General features: G+C 57.1%; 1 protein-coding gene across 1 annotated transcript in view; it reads left to right on the top strand.

Moving 5' to 3' along the window:
* The window catches only part of PRRX2 (paired related homeobox 2), a 47118-nt gene that overhangs the window by 603 nt on the left and 24942 nt on the right, over positions 1 to 21573 (top strand). The window contains exon 2 of the mRNA XM_027104570.1: positions 1 to 278. This exon is cut by the window's left edge and continues 2 nt beyond it. Coding sequence (XP_026960371.1) covers positions 8 to 278 — 271 coding nt within the window. The 5' untranslated portion in view covers positions 1 to 7. The remainder of the gene's footprint in view (positions 279 to 21573) is intronic.

Raw genomic sequence — 21573 nt, 5'->3', positions numbered from 1 at the left:
CGCGGGCATGGACAGCGCGGCCGGCGCCGCCTTCGCCCCGGACAAGCCGGCGCTGGGCCCGGGGCCGCCGCCGCCGCCGCCGCCGCCGCCAGCGCTGGGGCCCGGCGACTGCGCCCAGGCGCGCAAGAACTTCACCGTCAGCCACCTCCTGGACCTGGAGGAGGTGGCGGCGGCCGGGCGGCTAGCGCCGCGCCCCGCGGCCAGGGCAGAGGCGCGGGAGGGCGCGGCGCGCGAGCCGTCCGGGGGCAGCAGCGGCAGCGAAGCGGCGCCGCAGGACGGTGAGTGCGCGGGGCCGGGCCGGGGCTTCGGGCGGGGCTGCCGAGGGCCGTGGGAACTGAAATACGGGGGTGCGGGGGCTGGAGGGGTGCGAGGCCAGAGGTTCGTGGGTCCAAAGGGGTGAGCACGGGGCAGGCGACGGATGCGGGGCGCTGGCTCAGCCGCACCCCAGCCTGGGAAGGAGGCGCCGCGGCAGGACCTCCGGGGGTGCGGGCGCCGGGCACTGCAGCCCGAGTGATGGGTTGGCCCGCCGCCGCCGCCGCCGCAGCCCTCGTTGAGGCTGTATGTCGCGATGGGGCGGGCTGCGGGACGGGAGCTCTCGACTGGCGGAGGGCACTGCCTTCTGGCCAGAGCCACCTCCAGTCGTTGGAAGCACGGGGAGCTGTGTGCCGTGTGTCCTACCCCGGAGGCAGCCCTGGAGGCCCCACTCCCAAAGAGCCTGAGACGCGGGTGCGATTACTGCTGGGGAAACCGAGGCTTCCGAGGGGCAAAGTGACCTGGTCGCACAGCTGAGTTTCAAAGTCTGCCCCCTTCTCTAGCTCCAGCATACCAATCCAGCGACTACTAGGCTTTTGTAAGATGGACTTCCTGGCTGGGGTACCGATGCCTGCCCCCCCTCTACCTCCAGTTTGCCCCACTAGCAGCTCCCTAGGGGGAATGGCCCAGCCCTGAAGAGCTAGCTAGGCCTCTCTTCCCCTGCCGAGGTTAAAGGTCATCAGGAAAGGGCTTTAAAAACAAACAACCCACCCAAGTGGCTTTTTTCAAAAAGTCGCAGAGGATTGCTGGGCCCTGAGCCCTTGGTAGGAAGGGGGGTGTGGCTAGGGCAGGAGAAGATGGAGAGTTTCCTGGAGGGAGGGGAGGCCGGGAGTCCCCATAGCTCACCCAAGCCCTGAAAAGGAGGTGGGGTCGTCGGAGACCACTGCCGGCTTGCTGCCCGAGCTCTGGGGAGCAGGCTGCCCTGCTGGAGGCTCTGGGCCCCTAAGAGTCACCCACCTGATTCCAGCAGCCTTCCCACCTGTCCCCAGGGAGCCCGCCCCCCACTTCCCGCACCAGCCCCTGGGTCTCAGGGGAGCTCTGGATGGCTGCGTGCCCCGCTTTTCAGATGAGAGGAGGTGCAGGGAAAACGGAGGTGACGGCATCCTCATCGGAAACCTTGTCCGGGAGCCTGGGCGGTCGTGAGGGACACCTGACACACACCTGCCTTTCATAGTGCACCTCAGAGAGCGCCCCGCTGGTGCCGTGTTTCCCAGTGGCATCCGCCTCCTGCCAGCCACAGGCTGGCATCTGTTCACCCGCCCAGGTGATCAGGAAGTGGGTAGACCCACTCCTGGGAGCTGGGGTTTCCCTAGTGGAAAAGTGGAAGGAAGGTGTCTGGTTTGGGTCAAGGGTAAAGTGGGGTGCCTTCTGGTGAGGGGGCGGGACCGGCCAGCCTGGGTCGTGTGAGCACCTCGGGTCTCTGCTGGCTCTGAGCTGGCCTCCCCACAGGGCAGAGGAGAGGTCTTTGGTTTTGCCCTGATGAATGGGGGGCCCTGAGGGTTGGGGAGAGAAGGAAGGAGGCAGGGCGTTTTGTACTCAAGTGCTGGCTGGGGTGGGTGCCCGCTCCGGTCCTAGCGCCTGGCCGTGGGGACGGACCAGGGGGAGGTCTTGCTTCTCCTGGACACAGCATAAAAGGGGTCTGAATGGCGGGTTCTCCTGGGGAGGCCCAGAACAGCTGGGGTCACAAGTACCTGGACAGGGCCACTGGCAGCCCCCAGACAGCTGGGTGGGCAGCAGGCCTCTGCAGCAGCCCCCTGGGGTCAGGCCACCCTCACTGAGAGCCCAGAAGCCCTTTCTCTGAGGACGGGCTTCTGCACACAGGGAATTCCCAGGTACCAGGGACAGAGGACACCCTGGGCGTGGCATCAGGTGGGATGGGGTTGGGGGCCCCTGATGCCCTCAGTTGGTCTGCTTCCAGAGGTGGGGATCGCCTTTCTCATCTGTGAGGGACAAGGGGCCACAGGCAGAGTTGGGGCCGGGCTCAAGGGACGCCCCCACCCCCAAGCTTCTGGCCCTCAGCCCTTTGGGCGATTTGCTCCAGGCCTCTGCAAATGGAAAGCAACGTGGACAACGTGGAGAGTTCCTGAAGCTCTAATATCCAGCTTAAAGGAGTCTCTTGTTTGGGATTATATCTTTCCTACTCATTTTTGGTGTTAAAACACCCTTATTTTATGAAATAGGGATAATAGCTGGAGATTGTTTTATTTTAATGTCCTTACTTGGCAAAATTAAAAGGAGGTAACCCTATACTCATTCCTCAGACTGAAAACAAATCACTAGGCCATGAAATCCAAATGTTTTATGTCGAGTCAAGCAGCTCCCCAAGGCCAACTGGGCTCATTCCAGGGGTGCCCGCTGCCAGGCGGTGGGGGGCAGGGGTGGGGGCACTCTGAGGCAGCCCCCGTGCCTGGGAGAATCCCTTGGCTTGCTCGCTGGGTCTCGGACTGCAGACAGAAAGTGGATGGAGGAGAGGCCTGTGTCCCACTCTTCTTCCTTCCTTCCTTCCTTCCTTCCTTCCTTCCTCCCTCCCTCAAGCAGGTCCCCCCACCACTGCCGCTGGACTCCCAAGTCCTGAAGTCTCCAAAGCTGGGGGAGAGGGGACCTTTCATCCCCGCATCCTGGTGATCCCAGCCTGCATCACTGGACCCCTTTACAAACCAAACCTCGGGATACTGGGACTCTGGACCCCAGGCTGGCAGGCTTGGGTCCTGGGCTGTGGCTTCGTCCTCCAGTCCTGGACCCACAGGGAACCCTGGCCCCTCAGTGAAGATTTGGACATACTCAGAAGTGGCTTTTCCTGTGGCTTCTGGCGCTGCTTCCAGGTCCAAAGAAAGCGACTGACACCAAACAGAGATGGGGTGCGCCTTATTAGAAAAATGAAGGTTAATGGGGAAACTGATGAGTTGGAAAATTGATATCTTTTCAACGTGCCAGGTTAGCAGTCTCAAAGTTTTCTGAATATATTTTTCCATCTTTTGTTTTCACCAAGTCATCAGTAGATGTAGCCTATTTTTGCCAATGATTCCCCGGGACCAGGCTCCCCCCTGGAACTGACCGGGAAGGCTGTGGCTTCGCCAGTGACTCAGAGCAAATCGGGGTCTCGGGTTCCTCCCAAATCAAAGGCTGAGGTCTGGGCCGGGGCACTGAGCTATGCCAAGCACGTTAGGAAAATAAACTCTCATTTGCTGCCTCTGCACTGACTTACAACAAAAGAAACCGCATTAATAACTGAGATTTTCTTTAAAGCATTCCCTCCTGTGGGCAGGGCCGAAACAGGGATGTGGACACACTGAAAATAAACGAAACCCCTGGAGCCAGGCAGGGGTGAGGCCCCCAGCCTGGGGAGGCTGCCTGGCCTGGGTGGGGCTGGGACGTGTTACAGAAAATGCCAGGACCAAGTGGGTCCACTTCCCGGAGATTCAGGACCGTGGGGCGCCTGGAGACTGAAGGCACAGGCTGAGCCGGGGTGGGCTGTGACCCCGGCCAGGGGGTTTGCGCTCCCCTCGCGGAGCTGGTCCCTGAGCCACACCTGTTGATGGGTGACAGGAGGCCAAGGATGAGCCTGGTTTGGGTGGGGACCTCTACCTCCCCCTTGCCAGTGGTGGAAGGCAGGACTGAGTGTCTGAGTGGGGGGCCTGAAGGGACCACTGAGTTTGAGAGACGGGCCGAACGGCCTTCAATTTTTGGATTTTTCTTGTGGTCAAATACCCCTAACATATGATTTACCATTTTAACCATTTTGTAAGTGTACAGTTCAGTGGTGTTAAGTACATTCACATCATTATATGACCGTCCCCGCCATCTATCTCCAAAATTTTTTCATCTTCCCCAACTGAAACTTTGCCCGCATTAAACCCTAACTCCCTGTTTTCCCTCCCCCAGGCCTTGGCAATCACCATTCTATTGTCTGTCTCTATGAATTTGACTCCTCTAGGGACCTCATATATGTGGAATCACACAGTACTTATCCTTCTGTGTCTGGCTTATTTCACGTAGCATAATGTTCTCAAGATTCGTCCATGTCATAGAAGGTGTTAGAATTTCCTTCCTTTTTAAGGTTGAGTAATATTCTACTGTGTTGAGTCTATCCCACATTTTGTTTACCCGTTCATCTGTCGGTGGACCCTTGGGTTGCTTCTGCCATTTGGTGGTTGTGGGTAATACTGCTAGGGGCATGGGTGTGCAATATCTCTTCAAGTCCCTGCTTTCAGTTCTTTGGGGCATATACACAGGAGTGGAATTGCTGGATCGCGTGGTAATTCTACGTTGAATTTTTTGAGAACTGCCATACTGTTTTCCGTATCTGACTTTAAAAAATATATATATATATATATTATTTATTTATTTGGCTGTGTCAGGTCTTACCTGCTGTACACGAGATCTTTGTTGCAGCACGTGGGGTCTTTCATTGCAGCGTTCAGGCTTCTCTCTAGTTGTGGTACGCGGGCTCCAGAGCGTGCGGCTCAGTAGTTGCGGTGCACGGGCTTAGTTGCCCTGTGTCATGTAGGATCTTAGGCCCCCGACCAGGGATTGAACCTGTATCCCCTGCATTGGAAGGCAGATTCTCAAACACTGGACCACCAGGGAAGTCCCCCATATCTGACTTTTTAACTGGCCTCCTTCTAACTGGCTCTGAAAGGTGGCAGCCGCAGCCTCTGGGGCCTTGGAGGAAGGAGACGGAGGGGGCCGGCCTGTGAAACAGGAGCAGGGCTGGTGAGGGATGAAGACAAAAGGGTTTCTTCAGAACCAGGCCTTTTAAAGATAAGCCTGCTTTCCTTCCCTCCTCCCTTCTCCCCTCCCCTCCTTTCCCTACATCCATTTCCTTGGGGGAGGGGTGGCGAGGGGGGACAGAGCCATCTGCTGAGAATGAGCCTTGGATGGGGGGGTCAGGACACCCAGCATCAGGTCCTGGCTTTTGCTGCCATCTCCGTGTGTGACCTCGGGCCTGTCACATCCCTTCTCCGGGCCTCAGTTCCCCACCTGAACAATGGGAGGTGGCACACAGATGTCTGTGGGGCTGCTCCTGTCTCTCATCATGATGTCATTCGGGCTGAGAAATTGCCCCGTGATGGGCCCGTCTCCCCAGGAAGGTGGAGTCTCTGAGGACTGGGTCCTGGCTGGGCCTGGATCCCCAGACAGGTGAGGGCATCCCACAGCACATGCCCAGGAGCAGGGAGACAGGAGTGGTGAGAGCTGAGGAACCAGGCCTAGAAGCTGAGAGCCCAGGGGGTTCAGTCTGAGCATGGCTGGGTTTCCCAGGGTAGCTGGTGGGAGTGGGGGCAACGGTCTACATCTCTGGCTTTTTGTCTGAGGGAGCGCTCTTGCTATTTCGTTCATTGTCTGTGGTTGCAGGGTGGCCTTGCTCCTCTATAGATCATCTAGGTGGCGCTTGGGGGCCTGGCACAGGGGCCTCAGACCAGCTGGCGCCCCCATGAGGGCCCTTCCCTGTGAGCAGGAGCTCAACAGGGCAGGAGCTGTCACTGTTCCCTTCCAGAAGACTCCAGAAAAGTGACTTTGGAGCAGAAGTGATAATGCCTGCTGGCACGCCACCCTTGAGGCCTAGAAAGTACCCTGAGGCTCAGTGTTGCCATCTGTGAAATGGGAATGCTGGACAGCAATGTCCCTTACAGGGTGGACCCTCAGTGGCTGTGGGAGACCATGCCTGGCACATAGTAGGTGCTAAATAAAGGGCCTCCATTACAGCTCATGGAGATGCTCACAGCAGCCCTGTGAGTCAGGCAGGGCTAGTGATTGCCTTTCCTATTTTGGGGAGGCCCAGAGAGGCAAATCAACCTGCCTAAGGTCTCCCACCTGGGACCGGAGAGGTGGGATTTGTTTTTGGATTGCAAGTCCAAACTTCTGTCTCCTGCAGAGCTCAGCATCTGGGCTGGAGAAATGGGAGAGGGGCAGCCCCATCTAGTTGCTGGGGAGACGCAAGCTAAGGTTTGTTTGGGGATCTAACGGGGGCAGGGAGGCCTTGAGGGCTGGCACAGGGTGGAGCTATTGGGATGGACTCAGTGCTGTGTTAGGTTTCTAAGTGGATAGAGACAGGAAGGAAGGGTTTTCAGTGGCTTGTCCTGGGCAGGGATGCGAGGTCAACCTGGACAAGGCAAAGCTTGGGAGGCCTTCCTGGTTTGCCAGACCCAAAGGGCAGTGGCTAACCCCAAGCGGAAGAGAACCTTGGGAGTGATTTAAGGGGGAGCCAGTGCGCCCCTGAACACAGCCTCCAAATGGGGCATCGGTGTTGGAACCCGACCAGGGTACTGCCCTGGGGTTAGAGGCCGCGGGAGTGGAGTTGAAGGGATGAGCCCTTGATGGGACGTGGTGAGAGTGACCAGTTGCTTCCTCTTTGCTGGTCGGGGCCCCATACCCCTTACACCACATTGTCTTCACACCATGAAGTGGGTGTGAAGTGGGTGAAGTGGGTGTGAAGTGGAAGTGGGTCCTTTTATTATCCCCATCTTTTTTTTTTTCTTTTGCGGTACGCGGGCCTCTCACTGTTGTGGCCTCTCCCGTTGTGGAGCACAGGCTCCGGACGCGCAGGCTCAGCGGCCATGGCTCACGGGCCCAGCCGCTCCGAGGCATGTGGGATCCTCCCGGACCGGGGCACGAACCCGTGTCCCCTGCATCGGCAGGCGGACTCTCAACTACTGCGCCACCAGGGAAGCCCTATTATCCCCATCCTATGGAGAGGGAAGGTGAGGCTCAGAGAAGCTGAGCAGTTGCTAAGTTCACACGAATGAATACGGGCTTCCAGCCCAGGCCTGTCCCGAAGCCCCTGCTCTCTACCGCTGGCTGAAGCCATCCCCGGAGCCCCCAGAGTGCTGGGTGGTCTGGCCAGGGATGCCCACTCCCAGGCTGGTGTGGGCTGCATTCAGGGGGCCATGAGGCAGCCAAGGCAGCCACGTCCTCAGCAGCCTGGCCTGGGTCCCAGGTGTATGGGAGACGGGTCAGGCCTGGCAGCGTGGGGACTGTCTGGCTTGGGAGGTTTGGGAAGGAGTGAGAACAAGTGGAGGTCTTCTACCCGCTCCTGCCTAGAAACGTCCAGAATGGCCTCCTGGACACGGGAGAGCTGCGGAGGGTCCCTGACTCTGAGGAACAGCCACAGGACAGGCCCCCTTTCCCAGTCCACCCCTAGCTTCCATATTCATTCATTTATTCACTCACTCATTCAGCAGTCATTTTCTGAGCACCAACTATGTGTCAGGACTTGACCTGCAACCACCTGCCCAGACTTTCAGATTTCAAGCCCCAGTGAAAATTTCCAGGCACTTCGAAGAACTGGCCTAGAGTGGGCAGTTTTAAAAGGTGCCAAGAAAAGCCATTTACTCACGACAACTACCATCTTGTTGCCCCTATCCGTTTATCCAAGAAAGAACCTTTCAGCCTCTTTTTTTTCCTTTCATCTTTTTTTAACAATACATTTGTTTATTTAATTTATGTATTATTTTTGGCTGCGTTGGATCTTCGTTGCTGTGCGCGGGCTTTCTCTAGTTGCAGCAAGCGGGGCTTCTCTAGTTGTGGAGCACGGGGTCTAGGCGTGCAGGCTTCAGTAGTTGTGGCACCCGTGCTCAGTAGTTGTGGTGCACGGGCTTACTTGCTGCAAGGCATGTGGGATCTTCCCGGACCAGGGCTCGAACCCGTGTCCCCTGCATTGGCATGCGGATTCTTAACCACTGGGCCACCAGGGAAGCCCAAAAGAACCTTTCAGCATCTTCATCTCGGAGTAAAGAATGTTCCTCAAAACGGACTTAACTTAGCTTAACAAAAAAACTTGCGAATCACCCCTGTTTTTCTCATTTTGCGGTAGGTCGGTGAAAACGCTGTCATGGGCTGGCATTTGGGAACCACATGGTGGACTGGCTTTCCCAGGCTCACAGACACGGAGACATGCACAGCCCACCCCATCCCCCATCCCCCCATCCCCCCCCCCACCAATACACACGATCCTGCGCTGCTCACTCACACACACACCTACCCTCACACCCTGGCCTGAGGGCTCCAGCCTGGCCCAGATGATCAGGTCCAGGCTGTTAATGGCCTCAGGCCGCTGGTGGATAGATGAGCAGCAGCCTGACCGTGCCGGGATGGGCCAAGGGTTAAGTGCCTTTTGCGAGGTGGTGAGTAGGAAAGCGCCGTGGGAGCTTCCTGTTTAGACAGAGTTGGGGAAAGTTATCTCGGCAAACGCCCATGTTGAGCCGACACAGGGAGACAGGGTGCCGGGCAGCCCCCAGGGGCCGGAGGCATGTGGCAGGGCACTCCCCGCCCTCCCCGCCCGGAGGGAGCAGAGCGGCTGCCAGAAAGAGGCCGTGCCTCCCTGGGATTCGGGGCGTCTCCAGATGTCCTGGGAATGAAGGTCGCTACCTCAATGACCCTGATGCTCGCGCTGCCCCCCAGTCAGGCCCCCTCGCCCTGTGTCCCTTCCACATCTGGGAAGCTGCTTGCTCCCAGCCCGGCTCCAAGGGGCCACCGTGATGACAGGATGCTGTCCACATGGGGCCCTTTACGGCTAATGATATCTTTTATTGCGTCCTAAAAATGAAGCAGGCTCTGGAAGACATTACTTTCGGTCGTTCTTTGTGATCCCTTCTGCTTTCCTGTGTGTGGGAGGGGCAGCCGGGACCTTCTGGTTTGGGGGACAGTGGAGACCTTAGAAGGACGCTGGGGTGACGAGTTATAGAGAAGCCAAGAAGCTGGGACCTGGTGGCCCGAGAGGTGGACGGGGGCTGCTGGGGGGATTGTGGTCTTTGGAGAAGGTCCTGGGGTGGGGGGCAGTGAGATCAGGAGGCCCAGGGGCTGCAAGACCTGGAAGCTTCTACAGAGGCTTTTCCTCCCAGAGCTGAGCAAACGCCTCTGTGCTTAAGAACTGACAAGGGAAGATGTGTCACCTCCTGTGACGCCGCTGCCCAGGAGGCACTAGGGCCCTGGACAAGGAGTTAGGACACTGGGGCTTGCCCAGCCCTACAGCTCGGGACACGCCCTGACCCTGGGCTGTGCCTTAGCGTCCCCATCTGAGGGGGTCGGACCATCTGTTTGTCAACAAACAGTGGTCCCAGGAATCACTGCATTCGAATCACCCTGGGAGCTGGTTAAATGCATGTTCCCAGGACCCAGCCCATGGAATGACACCCTCTGGAGCCTGGGCCTGGACCTCTGCATTTAGCAGGGCCCCAAGCGATTTTTATGTGCATTAAAAGGTGAGCACTGCCGTGCTCTCAGAGGCTCCTTCCAGGGCTAACGCTGCCCCTCTGTCGTCTTCCTCAGTTTGCCTGAGTGGAAAATGGTCCTCTTCTGGGAGGATGGAGAGGCCAGGTGGAGCTGCCAGGGAAGCCGGGCATCATTTGGAAGCACCTGGAAGGGTCCAGTATGTGGGGGGAGGGTGCTGTTCCCCAGAGCAGCGTCCCCAGAGACCTGACTACGCTGGAAGCCGCGCTGCTGGGTCTAGGAGAGCACAGTCACTGTTGACGGTCTGCCAGCACTCATGGGCACCTACTGGGTACCAGCCCAAGGCCACCCAAAGAGCTGGCATTGCCGCGGGGGAAGATCTGTCTCTCTCTCTCTCAAGCATCCTGACTCCCTCTAGCTGCCAGGGTGACAGGGTGAGGTGGGGTGGTCGGAAGCCTCCCTGCTGAGCTGGGGGTCTCTGTCACTCATCACTGGAAAAGTCCCCTCCCATTGTCCTGCCCGCCTCCTACTCTTTCCTCCTCTCCAATCACCCTGCCTCTCACAACCCTGAAGGCTCCCCTAGCAGTGGTCCCCTGGGGTAGGACATCCACAGCCCCAGGAGGGCGGCCACCTTGCCCCAGGTTTTGTCCACAGTCCCCGATCCCGTCTCCCTGCCTGTCCTCCCCGACCAGTGGCCTCCCGCTCCTGGCCGCCCCTGTTGCCCCGGGCGCAGCCGTTTACACACCAGAGATGGCGTTATTAAAAATGACATTTAACCAGAGCTGGAATTACCACGCGGATGGCTGCAAACCTCGGAATCAAAGCCGGAGCCGCCAGGCACGCCTGGCAGGGGCCTCGCGGCCTCCTTTCGCCGCCAGAGCTCTGCGCCGGCCTCCCATATAAAGCCCCTGCAGAATGCCGAGGTCTTGAAAGCCCGTGCACCTCCTTTCATTAGACTAACAAATAACACGTAACAGAAAACATCTGTGAACAGCAGCCCCTAATGCTCTCAAGATGGTGCCGCGGGCAGCCGGTCCAGCCAGCGGGCAGCCGGGCCGCCCGGGGTTCAGGTTCTGGCTGTCCCCACCTGAGACGGTGAGGACCCTCGGGAGAGCCTGGCACCCCTCCCCTTCTCTCCCGCACCTCCCCCTGGCACCCTGTGGACCTGGGGGCCTCCCTTCTCCACCTCTCCATCTTCCTCCAGCTCAGTCTTCAGCCCTCTCTTCTTGCGAATGAGAACCAGTAATTCAAGGGTCTGTTTGCATGGAGACAGTGCCCTGGACAGGGCATCACAGCCGTCCACTCGACGGGGGGGGCCTTGACCAGTCGTGTGACCTTGGCAAATGTCTTCTTTTTTCTGAGCACCTCGTTTGTCATAGGAGGAGAAGAATCGTGCCTCCTTGTAGGGTGGTTTTAAGAATTTAGGGGAGGGACTTCCCTGGTGGAGCAGTGGTTAGGAGTCCCCCTGCCAATGCAGGGGACACGGGTTTGATCTGTGGTCTGGGAGGATCCCACATGCCGTGGAGCAACTAGGCCCGTGCGCCACAACTACTGAGCCCGCGAGCCACAACTCCTGAGTCCGCATACCTAGAGCCCGTGCTCCGCAACAAGAGAAGCCGCCGCAATGAGAAGCCCGCGCACCAGCAACGAAGAGTAGCCCTGGCTTGCCGCAACTAGAGAAAGCCGGCGCGCAGCAACAAAGACCCAATGCAGCCAAAAAACACTGAGGCCAGGCGCCCCCGCCCCAGCACTCCCGCCACGAACCCCGTGGGCTAGGAAGCCACAGGGGCCTCCAGATGTGACATCCTCCCTGTGTGGCAAGAGACTGGATGCCTCCCCAGGATCTAAAGCACGATCCCCACAGCTCAAACCGGGAGGAGGAAGGACTGCATCCCAGACTAGGGAGGAAAATCCAGGAAAACATCCCAGAAGTGGGAGAAAAGACAAATTGGCCCTTTGTTCCCTGTTTCCCTCATGAAGAAGCTAGAGAAAACAGGCCTTTTCCCCTTCCCCCAAGAGACTGTGTGTGAAACACCATGCCTCCCTGTCTCCCTCCAAGAGATGCCTTGCTACTTGGTTCCATTCATTCATTCACCCGTTCACTCGTCCATTCATTCATTCACCCATTCATTCATTCATTCGTTTGGTGCACATGCGTGCTGTTTGAGGCATCAGTGGCCAGGCAAGACGTGGTCCCTGACCAGGGAGCAGAGCACGGAGGCAGCTCCCCGACGCCCAGCTCTTCACCTCTGTCTGGCCCCGAGCTCAGTGTTTCACAAGCAGCCTCACGCTTAGTCCTCTCAGCAGCCTTTTGAGGCAGGTGCAGTATTATCCCCATCTTACGGATGAGGAAACTGAGGCTCAGAAAGGCAAAGTGACTTGCCCAAGGTCACCCAGGAAATACGCTATGATCCCCAGAGCCCAGGTACAGCGCTGGGCTGCCAGATGGCCAAGCAGCCGCAGTGTCCTCTTGCTGGAAGCACCCCAGGCCCTGCCAAGGAGGGACTGTGCCACCCATCTCCTTGGTTCTCACCCCAAACCTCCACAGTGCCTGAGCAAGGTGCCACTTTTCCAGGGACACCACTGTGCAGAGCCTGACCCATAGCTGACCCAGGCGGGAGGGCTCTGGGCTGTGCTGTGACTGGGGGGCTGGGGCTGGGGAGGGACCCCAGCCTTTGGGAATCTCGTATTTCCGAGAGACATCATGTTCTTATTGGAAGGCCAGCCTCTCCTGCAGAGCTGGCTGCCCTGCCACCTCACCCCGAGGCGAGGAGAGTGTCAGGGCTCGAAGTGGGAAATTGCTGGAGACAAGAAGTAAAAAACGAACTACTCTGGTTTCACTGGGAAGGAAAAAAGAAAAGGCAAAGATCTAAAGCGGCTGAAAGTGGGATCGTTATTTGAAAAAAATTATTGCTGTTGCAGCGGATTCAAGGTGGGGGCAGATCAGAGCTCCAAGGGGGGAAATGGGGAAGGCTTCCCTCCATCCTTCTTTCCACAAATATTTGTTGAGCATCTACTCCGTACCAGACCGAGGGCTGGATCCTGGGGTCCCGTCAGGGAATATGGGGGTGTGGTCTCCCTACTATGAAGGAGGTAGGAACAGATAATGGGGCCCCCTACCTGGCCTGGAGGTTCAGGGGAGGCTTCCTGGAGGAAGCGGATTTTCAGAAGGGACCCAAAGGGCTGAGTGAAGTTAGCCAGACGAAGAGGTTGGGAAGGATGCTCCAGGTGGAGGGAACAGCAGATGCAGAGGCTCAGAGGTGAGGAGATTGGCTGTTCCAGGAACAGAGGGGGTGGGAGGGAGCCCGGTGGAGAAGACCAACGAGCAAGGCCTACTTCAAGATTTGCAATTTTGGGGCTTCCCTGGTGGCGCAGTGGTTGAGAGTCCGCCTGCCGATGCAGGGGACACGGGTTCGTGCCCCGGTCTGGGAGGATCCCACCTGCCACGGAGCGGCTGGGTCTGTGAGCCATGGCCGCTGAGCCTGCGCGTGCGGAGCCTGTGCTCCGCAACGGGAGAGGCCACAACAGTGAGAGGCCCGTGTACCGCAAAAAAAAAAAAAAAAGAAAGATTTGCAATTTTTGTGTTAGGCGGGGTGGGAATGCTTTCTGTGCACCTGTGGGCGTTTGGGGTGTCCAGAGCACCCAGGCCCTCCCCGGTAGCGCTCTTGCTGAGTGGGTGTTCTGTGTCCCGTGGGAAGGGAATGGCTGACTTGGGAACAGCTCTTGTGTCCTGGCTGCTCAGAGCCTCCTGGGTGCCCCATGTCCAAAGGAGCAGATCAAAAGCCCGAACTGTCTGCTCCGGCCCAGCTGCTGTGAGATCTGACATCCCAAGTCAGAGAGGGGTGGGTCCAGGAGCCGTGCAGAGCCCGACGCAGGGTGGGTCCCCATGCCCAACACGGGGCTCGCAGATCCGTCTGTGGGATGGCTCTACCCAAGACATGGACCCAACACTAGGGCTTTGCGCCGTAGGTGCACAACGACTCTGACATGGCAGTTTCCTTAGCAGACCCATTAGCAAGATGAAGAAGGTCGCCCCGGCTGTCTGACGGCAAATCCTGCCTCCCAGGGGGAGTGGAGGGAGTTTGGGGTGCTTGTGGCTGAGTCGAGGGCTGGGTGACGGGGCTGTGCTGAGTGGCATTGGAGTGTGTTCATCTTCATCACTGTCACCATCCCTGAGATCCCAACAGTCAGGACCATTTATTGTGCACCTACTACGTGCTCAACCCTCTGTGTAAATCGTCTCATTAATTCCAGATACTCTAGGAGGTAGGCAGTCTTGTGGCCCCATTTTCCAGATGAGGAAGCTGAGGCCCAGAAAGGTGGGCTATGTATGGAGGACACGGGGGCTCCAGGCCTTAGGCCCTCGTTTTTGGCGTGTTCCCCACCCCTGCTGGCCCGGAGCCCCTGGCTGTGCTCACTCTGACCTCGCCCAGCCTCTCTGGATTTGTTTAGAAAGGGATGGGTGAGAGAGGTGATAACGCGGGGCACAGGGTTGCTGGACAGAAACCAGAGCTGCTCCTTGACCCAGGCAGGCCGGCCAGGACCCTGGGACAGGGACGGCCCCCATTTTTCCCATGCAGCTCGATGGTGACACAGGCATAGAAGTGGAGAGCTGGTTCCAGAGTCCCAGTGGGACCCCCGCCTTCTCAGGGGCAGGATGTGCTGCCGGTGGGGACCCAGCTTAGCTGTGAGATTCCAGCTCCATCCACACCCCCACTTCCTGGATGATCTTGAGAAAGTGTCTTGTTTCTCTGAGCCTCGAATTTCTCATCTGCAAAATGGGCACATCGCTAGTACCTGAGGCCTGGGTTGTTCAGAAGAGTTGATAAAGTCAAGCAGGTAGGGCTCAGCTCTAGGCCCACCTGGCCTCAGGTAGGTGCACAGTAAACACCAATCTGTTTTCTCTTTCACTCTCCCTGACACTTGGGAGGAGGAGGCAGATGCACAGTTTAGGACTGTCAAGCCCCTTTCACAGATGGAAAAACCGAGGAGGGAAAGGTTTCCCATGGTCCCACGGGAAGAGGAGCTGAGATTAGGAACAGAGTTCTTGGCCCCAGAAGCTGACCCCAGTGGCCTTTGCTGGTTCCTAACTATGCTTTCCAGAAAGGAGACAAGTTATCCAACACACACACAGGACCAAGACCCCTCTGCCCCTGCCCAGCCCTGCCTGGTGACCGAGGGTGCCCTCTGTGGAAGGATGGTGAGTTTGCTGCAGCCCCAGCCTGGCTGGAACTGACCCCTGCTCCCGTGTGGCATGAGCATCTTGCTTTGTTTTCCACGGCATAAATTATAACCATGTATAATTTCATGACAAATACCGTCTATAAAACACAACACAACTATTTTTATAATGTGGCGTTTGAGGTTAAAAATTCAAATTAGAGATTAATTGCAACTTCTAGAAGGTCTGTGGATAAGATGGCTTGGGGAAGAAGGCTGAGATATTCAGATACGCTCCCTCAGGCAGATGGGTTCTCATCACATGTCTAGAACATGCGCACACACACACACACACACACACACACACACGCACGCACGCTTGCACTCAACTGATCTCTGGCTTGAGCAAAGCTGGTTTAGACATGGTGTTTGCACTCATAGGAAAGCTGGTCTCGATGCTGGTTCCTTTCTCAGCCCAGGACTCTGATGTCCCAAGTGTCCATCAGAAGCAGGTTACAGGATAATCAAACAGCCCTGGGGTTTGTGGAGGCGGATGGCAGGGGGAAATTGACAGAACTTGGGGCGCCAAGAAAAGAAGCGAATGTATCGGGTTAACTTCCATTGGGTGCCAGCTCTCAGATTCTCCCTAAACCCTCCCCTTCCTCCACCCCGTAAAACCAAAACCAGATGGAAATCTCAGTGAATAGTGGGTCTGCGGACAGGGCAGACAGCGTGGGATGGAGCCCTGATCAGAGAGGAGGGAGGCAAGCTGGGTGAGCCCCATTCCAAGGAGGCCAGGGGCAGGGTGTGTCCCCTTTGGCACCCACGGGCCAGATCTCAGCCTGCACAGAAGAACGTCGGGGCTCTGGAGAGCTCCGAGGCAGCTTCTTGGGCTCCGTGGGGATGGTGGCAAATGTTCGCTGCTTTCTTAAAACCAGAACAGCAGAGGTTGGGAGAGTGGGGCTGCCCTCTGCACTGCAGATTTTCCTCTCCCCACCTTCCCATGGGTCCTGGAAGAAGGGCAGCAGCTCCAGGGAGTCAGTAGCCAAGGGTGGGAGTCCAGTGGCCCACTAATGCTCCCAAGGGCCCCAGAGAGAGGGGGGCCAGAGTGAGGCCAGCAAGTCCGACCGACCCCAGCTGGCTCCCTGGGGCCAGGGGCTTCCCCCTTCTGAGCCTCAGTTTCTTCATCTGTAAAGTGGGGATAATGGCGAGTGAACTGTGAGGGTGCAGATAGGCAGCAGTACTTTCACATAGTGGTGGCACAGGGCCAGCCACTGCTGTTATCATTACTGCCATTGCTATTATTAGCAACTCACAGGTGGGTCCCTGCGAGAGGGCAGGCTGAGGACCCGGGCACACCTCTGGCAGCTGCTGGTCCCCAGGGTCCGTCATCTCCCCAGCATGAGGATGGGAACTGTCCCGACCCACACTAGCTCCATATTAAGGCAACAGCTCTCCTGCTGCCTCCACCCCCAGCCCCACCCTGGGGCGGGCAGTGTGAGTGGGGCTTGTTTATTCCCGTTGTCTGTTGGCACGTTCAGGGTGAGATGGAGGGGAGGGGTGCAGACAGTGTCTCCACCCCTCTCTCAGCAGCAGCTGTATCCACCCTGGAGGACTGCTCGGGTGTCTTCAGCGCTACCCAGTCTTGGGCACAGCAGACAAAGAGAAGCCTCTGTCACTAGAGCAGGGTCAGGAACAGCCCAGGGGAGGGGCTTCCAGCTCTGTCGTGGAGGCCTCAGACCATTGCCTCCCTCCCCCCCCCCCCCCCCCCCCCCGCTCCCCCAGCTGTCCCGGTGCCTGCCGTGCCACCTTTATTGTCACTTCTTTGGTTGAAGTCACTGTCCACAGGGAGCCCTTGCCGGGACCCCCTTCATAGCAGTAACACATCATTTCACTGAAGAGGCCCCCACTAATCCCAGGGTGTACATGCTAGCCCCTCATCTTTACAAAAGGCTATCAAATGTCCATTTGGGGGACTTCCCTGGCAGTCCAGTGATTAAGACTCCCCGCTTCCCCTGCAAGGGGCACAGGTTTGATCCCTGGTCGGGGAACTAAGATCCTGCATGCCACGTGGTGGGACCAAAAAAAAAAAAAAAATACATCTTACGGGTGAGAAACAGAGGCTCCTCCACTCCACATGTATTTCCTGAGCTCATACTATGTGCGGGCACTGGGCAGACATCCACCCTTCACTCCTTAGGAGCTTCCAAGTAACAGGAGACAGGCAATTAACTGATAATTGCAGTACTGGTAAATTCCAAGCTGAGAAGCACAGGGCCTCTGGGGCTCAGAGACAGGAGTCACCATCCCAAGGCTGCACAGCCGTCAGCACCTGGCAGAGGTGGGATCAGACCCCAGAGCCCTTCCATCCTAACTGTCCCCACGGCACAATGCTGTGGCTAATGGGAGCCCCTCTGAACAGGCTGCAAAGGCCTTCATCCCAAGGCCTTTTGGGAGAGGGACCCACGACCAGCCCAAGTGGCAGGGGCGAGGCTGGGAGCAGAGGAGAGATTATACACATCCCTCTGGTGCTGTATTCTCCGCAAATTTGGGGGTAGGGATTCCCCGAGTGGGGGGCACAGTACTCTAGTTCTGCCAGGGTCCGTGTATACGTGGGGCTTGGGCAGTGTTCTAGTCGGGCTTGTTACCTACGACGGATAGAAAACCGGCCCCAAGGGGCTTAAGCAGAACTAAGATAATGTGTGCGTAACTGAAACATCCAGGGTGGGACTTAAGGCACCACTCGATCCAGGGCTTAAACAATCGAGCAGCCCTAGTCTCTCTACCGGAATCTTGCCGTACCACCTCGGGTCCCTGCCCACCTCTGAGCCAATCACAGCGGCCGCAGAGAAGCTCCGTGCTGATTGGCCAGAAGTGGACTGTGTCTTGGGGGGGGCGGTGCTTCACTCGAATCCGTTGGACCAGAAATGGAGGGAGGTTGCCTCCGAACGCTGCTTCTGGACACAGCAGAGCTCACATTTATAAGGAAGAGTTCCCTAAACAGGGCTAGCCCTGCTTTATTTGCTTCACATGTATTATCCACTGAAAGTCTTGCTGCCCCCCATTAAGTAGCAGTGTCCCTCTCCCATTCCGTCAAGCACTCCATGGCTAATACACTTTATCCACAGCCGAGAGCGTGGAGGACTTTCGGTGTCCAGTTGACGTGCCATCATGTGCGGTCAACATGTCATTACCCTTCTGCTCGTAGTTTGGAGGCAATAAGAAATTGTATTTCAGGTGTCCCGAAGGCCAGCCTTTGAAAAGCTCCTGGGCCTTAGGCATCAGGGGCCTAAAGGCTAAACTGAGCTGGGCTGTGAGTAATTCATTCATTCATCCAGTGCCGGGCACCACCGTCAACACAGAGAACCCTGGAGAGGGATGGAGGGAAACAGGCTGGTGCGGTCCAAGTGAGTTTAGTTCATGATAGTGAAGCAGCTGGGGAGGCAGATGAGCCCCTGAGCCTTGCTGGGGCTGTGAGGGGAGAGTTCCTACAGGGTGTGGTGCCCAAGGTGAGAGGTGAAGAGTAGGTTGGGCTTTGTGACAAGGTGGGAAAAGTATTCCAGCCAGAGGGAACGGCACGTGCAAAGACAGAAATGACAGAGTGCGGCTGGTGGGACGTTTGTGGTGGGGTAGGGGACCCAGCTGAGCCCAGGGGAGGGGCGGTGGATCCTAAGTCTGGGATCTAGACTCCAGTCCAGCGTGTTGGCCCTTCTCTGGGTCAGGACTAGGGTGAAGGGGATGAGGCACTAACGGTGCGAACCGTAAGGAAGTGCTCACTGCTGGGGCCGTGCAAGTGCTGGGGGGCGTCTGAGACAGCGCCTGCCTCCCTTTGGCTCCCTCGATGGCAGGGCCGGCTCAGAAAGCGGTCTCTGCTCATCAGGAGACTTGGAATTTGTCTTCACGTTCAGCTGCCCCTCCTCCACCCTGGGCCCCCTCCCCTCCTCTCTGAAAAAACTCCACCATCCTGATTTTTTAAGTAGGGGGATTGGTGGGTCTGGTTGGGGGCCAGCGGTGGGGGGCCAGGGCAGAATGCTAATGAAATCAGAGGCACCCAGGTGGGGGCCAGGCCCGGGGTAGAGGAGAATTAAGCAAATACACCCAGCCTGCTGCAGGCTCTTTACCATATTTGATTGGTGCTGGCTGAGGGACAGCCCCCTGCGGTGCAGGCCCCGCCCCCCCGCAGAGGGGGATGGGGGGGATATAATGGGGAGTGGGGGAGGGGTTGCTCCTTCAGTCCTCGGAGCCTGAGACATGGGCTACATTTGGCCTTCAGGGATGCTTCATGGAAGGGAAGGGGCAAAGATGGCTGGCAGGAGCTTGGCCTGTACAGCCTGTCCCCTCCCGCTAAGCGAGGTGTACAGAGGCCGAACGAGTGCATGTCAGCCGCAGCGACACCTGTGGGTTCTCTGTCTTGACCACTTTCCAGGTATCACCCCGTGGAATCCCCACACAGTCCATGAGTGAAGTGCTATACAGACAGGGAAACTGAGGCACGAAGCAGCACAATGACTTGCCGGGGTCACAGAATCAGCAGCCTGACTCGCAGCCCCTTTTGGTCACTGTACCTGAGTCCACGCAGTCATGATAAGAACCCGGTGGGGATGGCTACTCTCATTATATGCACATGAGATTTGGGGAGCAGAAAGGTAGCATGGCCCAGGAAGTAAGAGCAGATAGACACGCTCTAGCTCAGATCCCAGCTGGGCAAAGCCTGGGCAAGGGCACCAAACCCTCTGCACCTGTTTCTCCTTCTGTAAAGCAAGTTAATGACAGAATCCCCTCTGCGTGGATGAGAAAGGCTTTGAGGACTGGAAGTGTCCCATGATGTGAAAGGGGAGTGTCTGAAGAGCCGCCCTGTACCCAGACTTTGTGGTATCGGCACTGACCACAAGCTGCCCACCTCAGTGTCTGCCCCTGTCTCTGGAGCTTCCTCCCCCCTCCCCAAACACGTTTAATAGCACGTCCATCTCACATTTTCTCCAAGAAGCACCATCAATGTCAGGACAAGGTCTATTTGATTCTGAAGGGGAAAGGCCAGGAGGATTCCCTGGGTCCACATTTCTGTCACTCTTTCTACCTCTGTTCAATTATACTACGTCCAAAGAGGCACCTGGGAGCTCACGGCCTAGTAGGGCTTGAGATAGAAGACCAAGCCCAGAAGCCAGTGTGAGGAGGTGGAATCAGACATGTGCACAAGGGGTTCTGGGCATCAGGGGAGGGCTTTTCAAGTGGGGTTTTGTAGGATGAGTACGGGTCCATTGTTTACCAGCTCATGCCACCCCACCCCACTGCCTGTGTGACTTTGGGCCTAGCATCCCTACCTTCTCATTCATAGGATGGAATGGAAAGTGTCTACTGTGCTAAGACTTCCCGTAAGTTACGGGTAAGTAGGGTTGCAGAGGAAAGAGGTGAAGTATGCATGAGGCCAGGAATGCTCTGTGTGTTGGATTTTAAGATGCCCCTGGCTTAGGCGTGCTGGTCCCGTGGCATAAGGAGACACTCCTGTGCTCCTTAACACACTCCCATCTCCTTTCCAAAGCCCTCCTCTTTCCAGCTTTCCTGCCATCTCCGCCCCCGCCCCGCCACTCTTCTCTGAGCACCCAAGGCACTCACGTGCTGAGTGATGAGCCTGCCCCCCAGCTTGCTGGAGGAGCTCGGGCAAGTCCTCCTCCCTGATGCTTGCTCCATCTGTAAAAGAGGTGTAAACAGTAGTGCTTATTGCCGGGGTGACGCATCCGGCTCCGTGCCCTGCGCACGGGCATCACTCAACACGGGCTTGCAGGATCCATCATTATTTCCCGTTCTCCCTCCTTGTACAGTTCACTGTGCTTGGTTACCTGAGTATCACCTGTGACAACCCTGGAGGTAGACCTCCATTTTGCAGATGAAGAAACTCCCTTTGGCTCATTTTGGCTAAGTGGCCTGTTGCTGGGACTTGACTCCAGGCCTGTCTAATAAACAAATATCACGCACTTGGCATTGTCAGTAGTTCTCAACCCTGACTACAGGGCAGCATGACCTGGAGAGCGGTCAGTGAATGCGATGTCCAGGCCCCACCCAAAACCTGTTGAGTCAGACTCTGGAACATGGAAGGGTGGAGCTTGGCATTCTATTTTTAAAAGCTCCACCTACCCCCACCCCCACCCAGTGATTGCACTGAGCAGCTAGGGCTGAGGACCCCGGTTCCACCTTGCCACCTCCATCCCTCCCACCTTACTCCCCATCTTTGGGGGGGTGGGAGGTGAGGCGGGGGATGGGGAGGGGGGCTGCTAATGGCCGTCACAATACTGGTTTCCAGATCCAAAACAGGCTGTACACCATGATGCCAGCTCTGACAAAAGACGCCTGCACATGGTTAAGGATGGGAGGAAATAGGCAAAACTGAGACCACTTCTAAGAATTTCCTGGTGGCCCAGTGGTTAGGACTCGGCACTTTCACGGAAGGGTCCTGGGTTCAATCCCTGGTTGGGGAACTAAGATCCCGCAAGCTGGGCTTTCCTGGTGTCGCAGTGGTTAAGAATCCGCCTGCCAATGCAGGGGACACGGGTTCGAGCCCTGGTCTGGGAAGATCCCACGTGCTGCGGAGCAACTAAGCCCGTACGCCACAAGTACTGAAGCTGCGTGCCACAACTACTGAAGCCCGCGCACCTAGAGCCCGCGCTCTGCAACAAGAGAAGGTGGAATGCTTCTCATTCCAACGCAATGAGAAGTCCACGCACCAATTAGAGAAAGCCCGCGTGCAGCAACGAAGACCCAACGCAGCCAAGAATAAATAAAATAAATAAATTTTTAAAAATAGAAGAAGAAGATCCTACAAGCTGTGTGGCACGGCCAAAAAAAACAAAACAAAACAAACAAAAACACAAAAAACAAAAACAGACCATTTCCCTTAGATGGGCTAGAAATCATAGTAGTGTTCTAGCACCGGCTGGTGCT

The sequence above is a fragment of the Aethalodelphis obliquidens genome, unplaced genomic scaffold (genome assembly GCF_003676395.1).
Source record: "Aethalodelphis obliquidens isolate GAN/ISIS:26980383/991018 unplaced genomic scaffold, ASM367639v1 scaffold7, whole genome shotgun sequence".
Taxonomy (NCBI): Eukaryota; Metazoa; Chordata; class Mammalia; order Artiodactyla; family Delphinidae; genus Aethalodelphis; species Aethalodelphis obliquidens.
The sequence above is the reverse complement of the archived record's forward strand: the minus strand, read 5'-3'. Positions and strand labels throughout refer to the sequence as shown.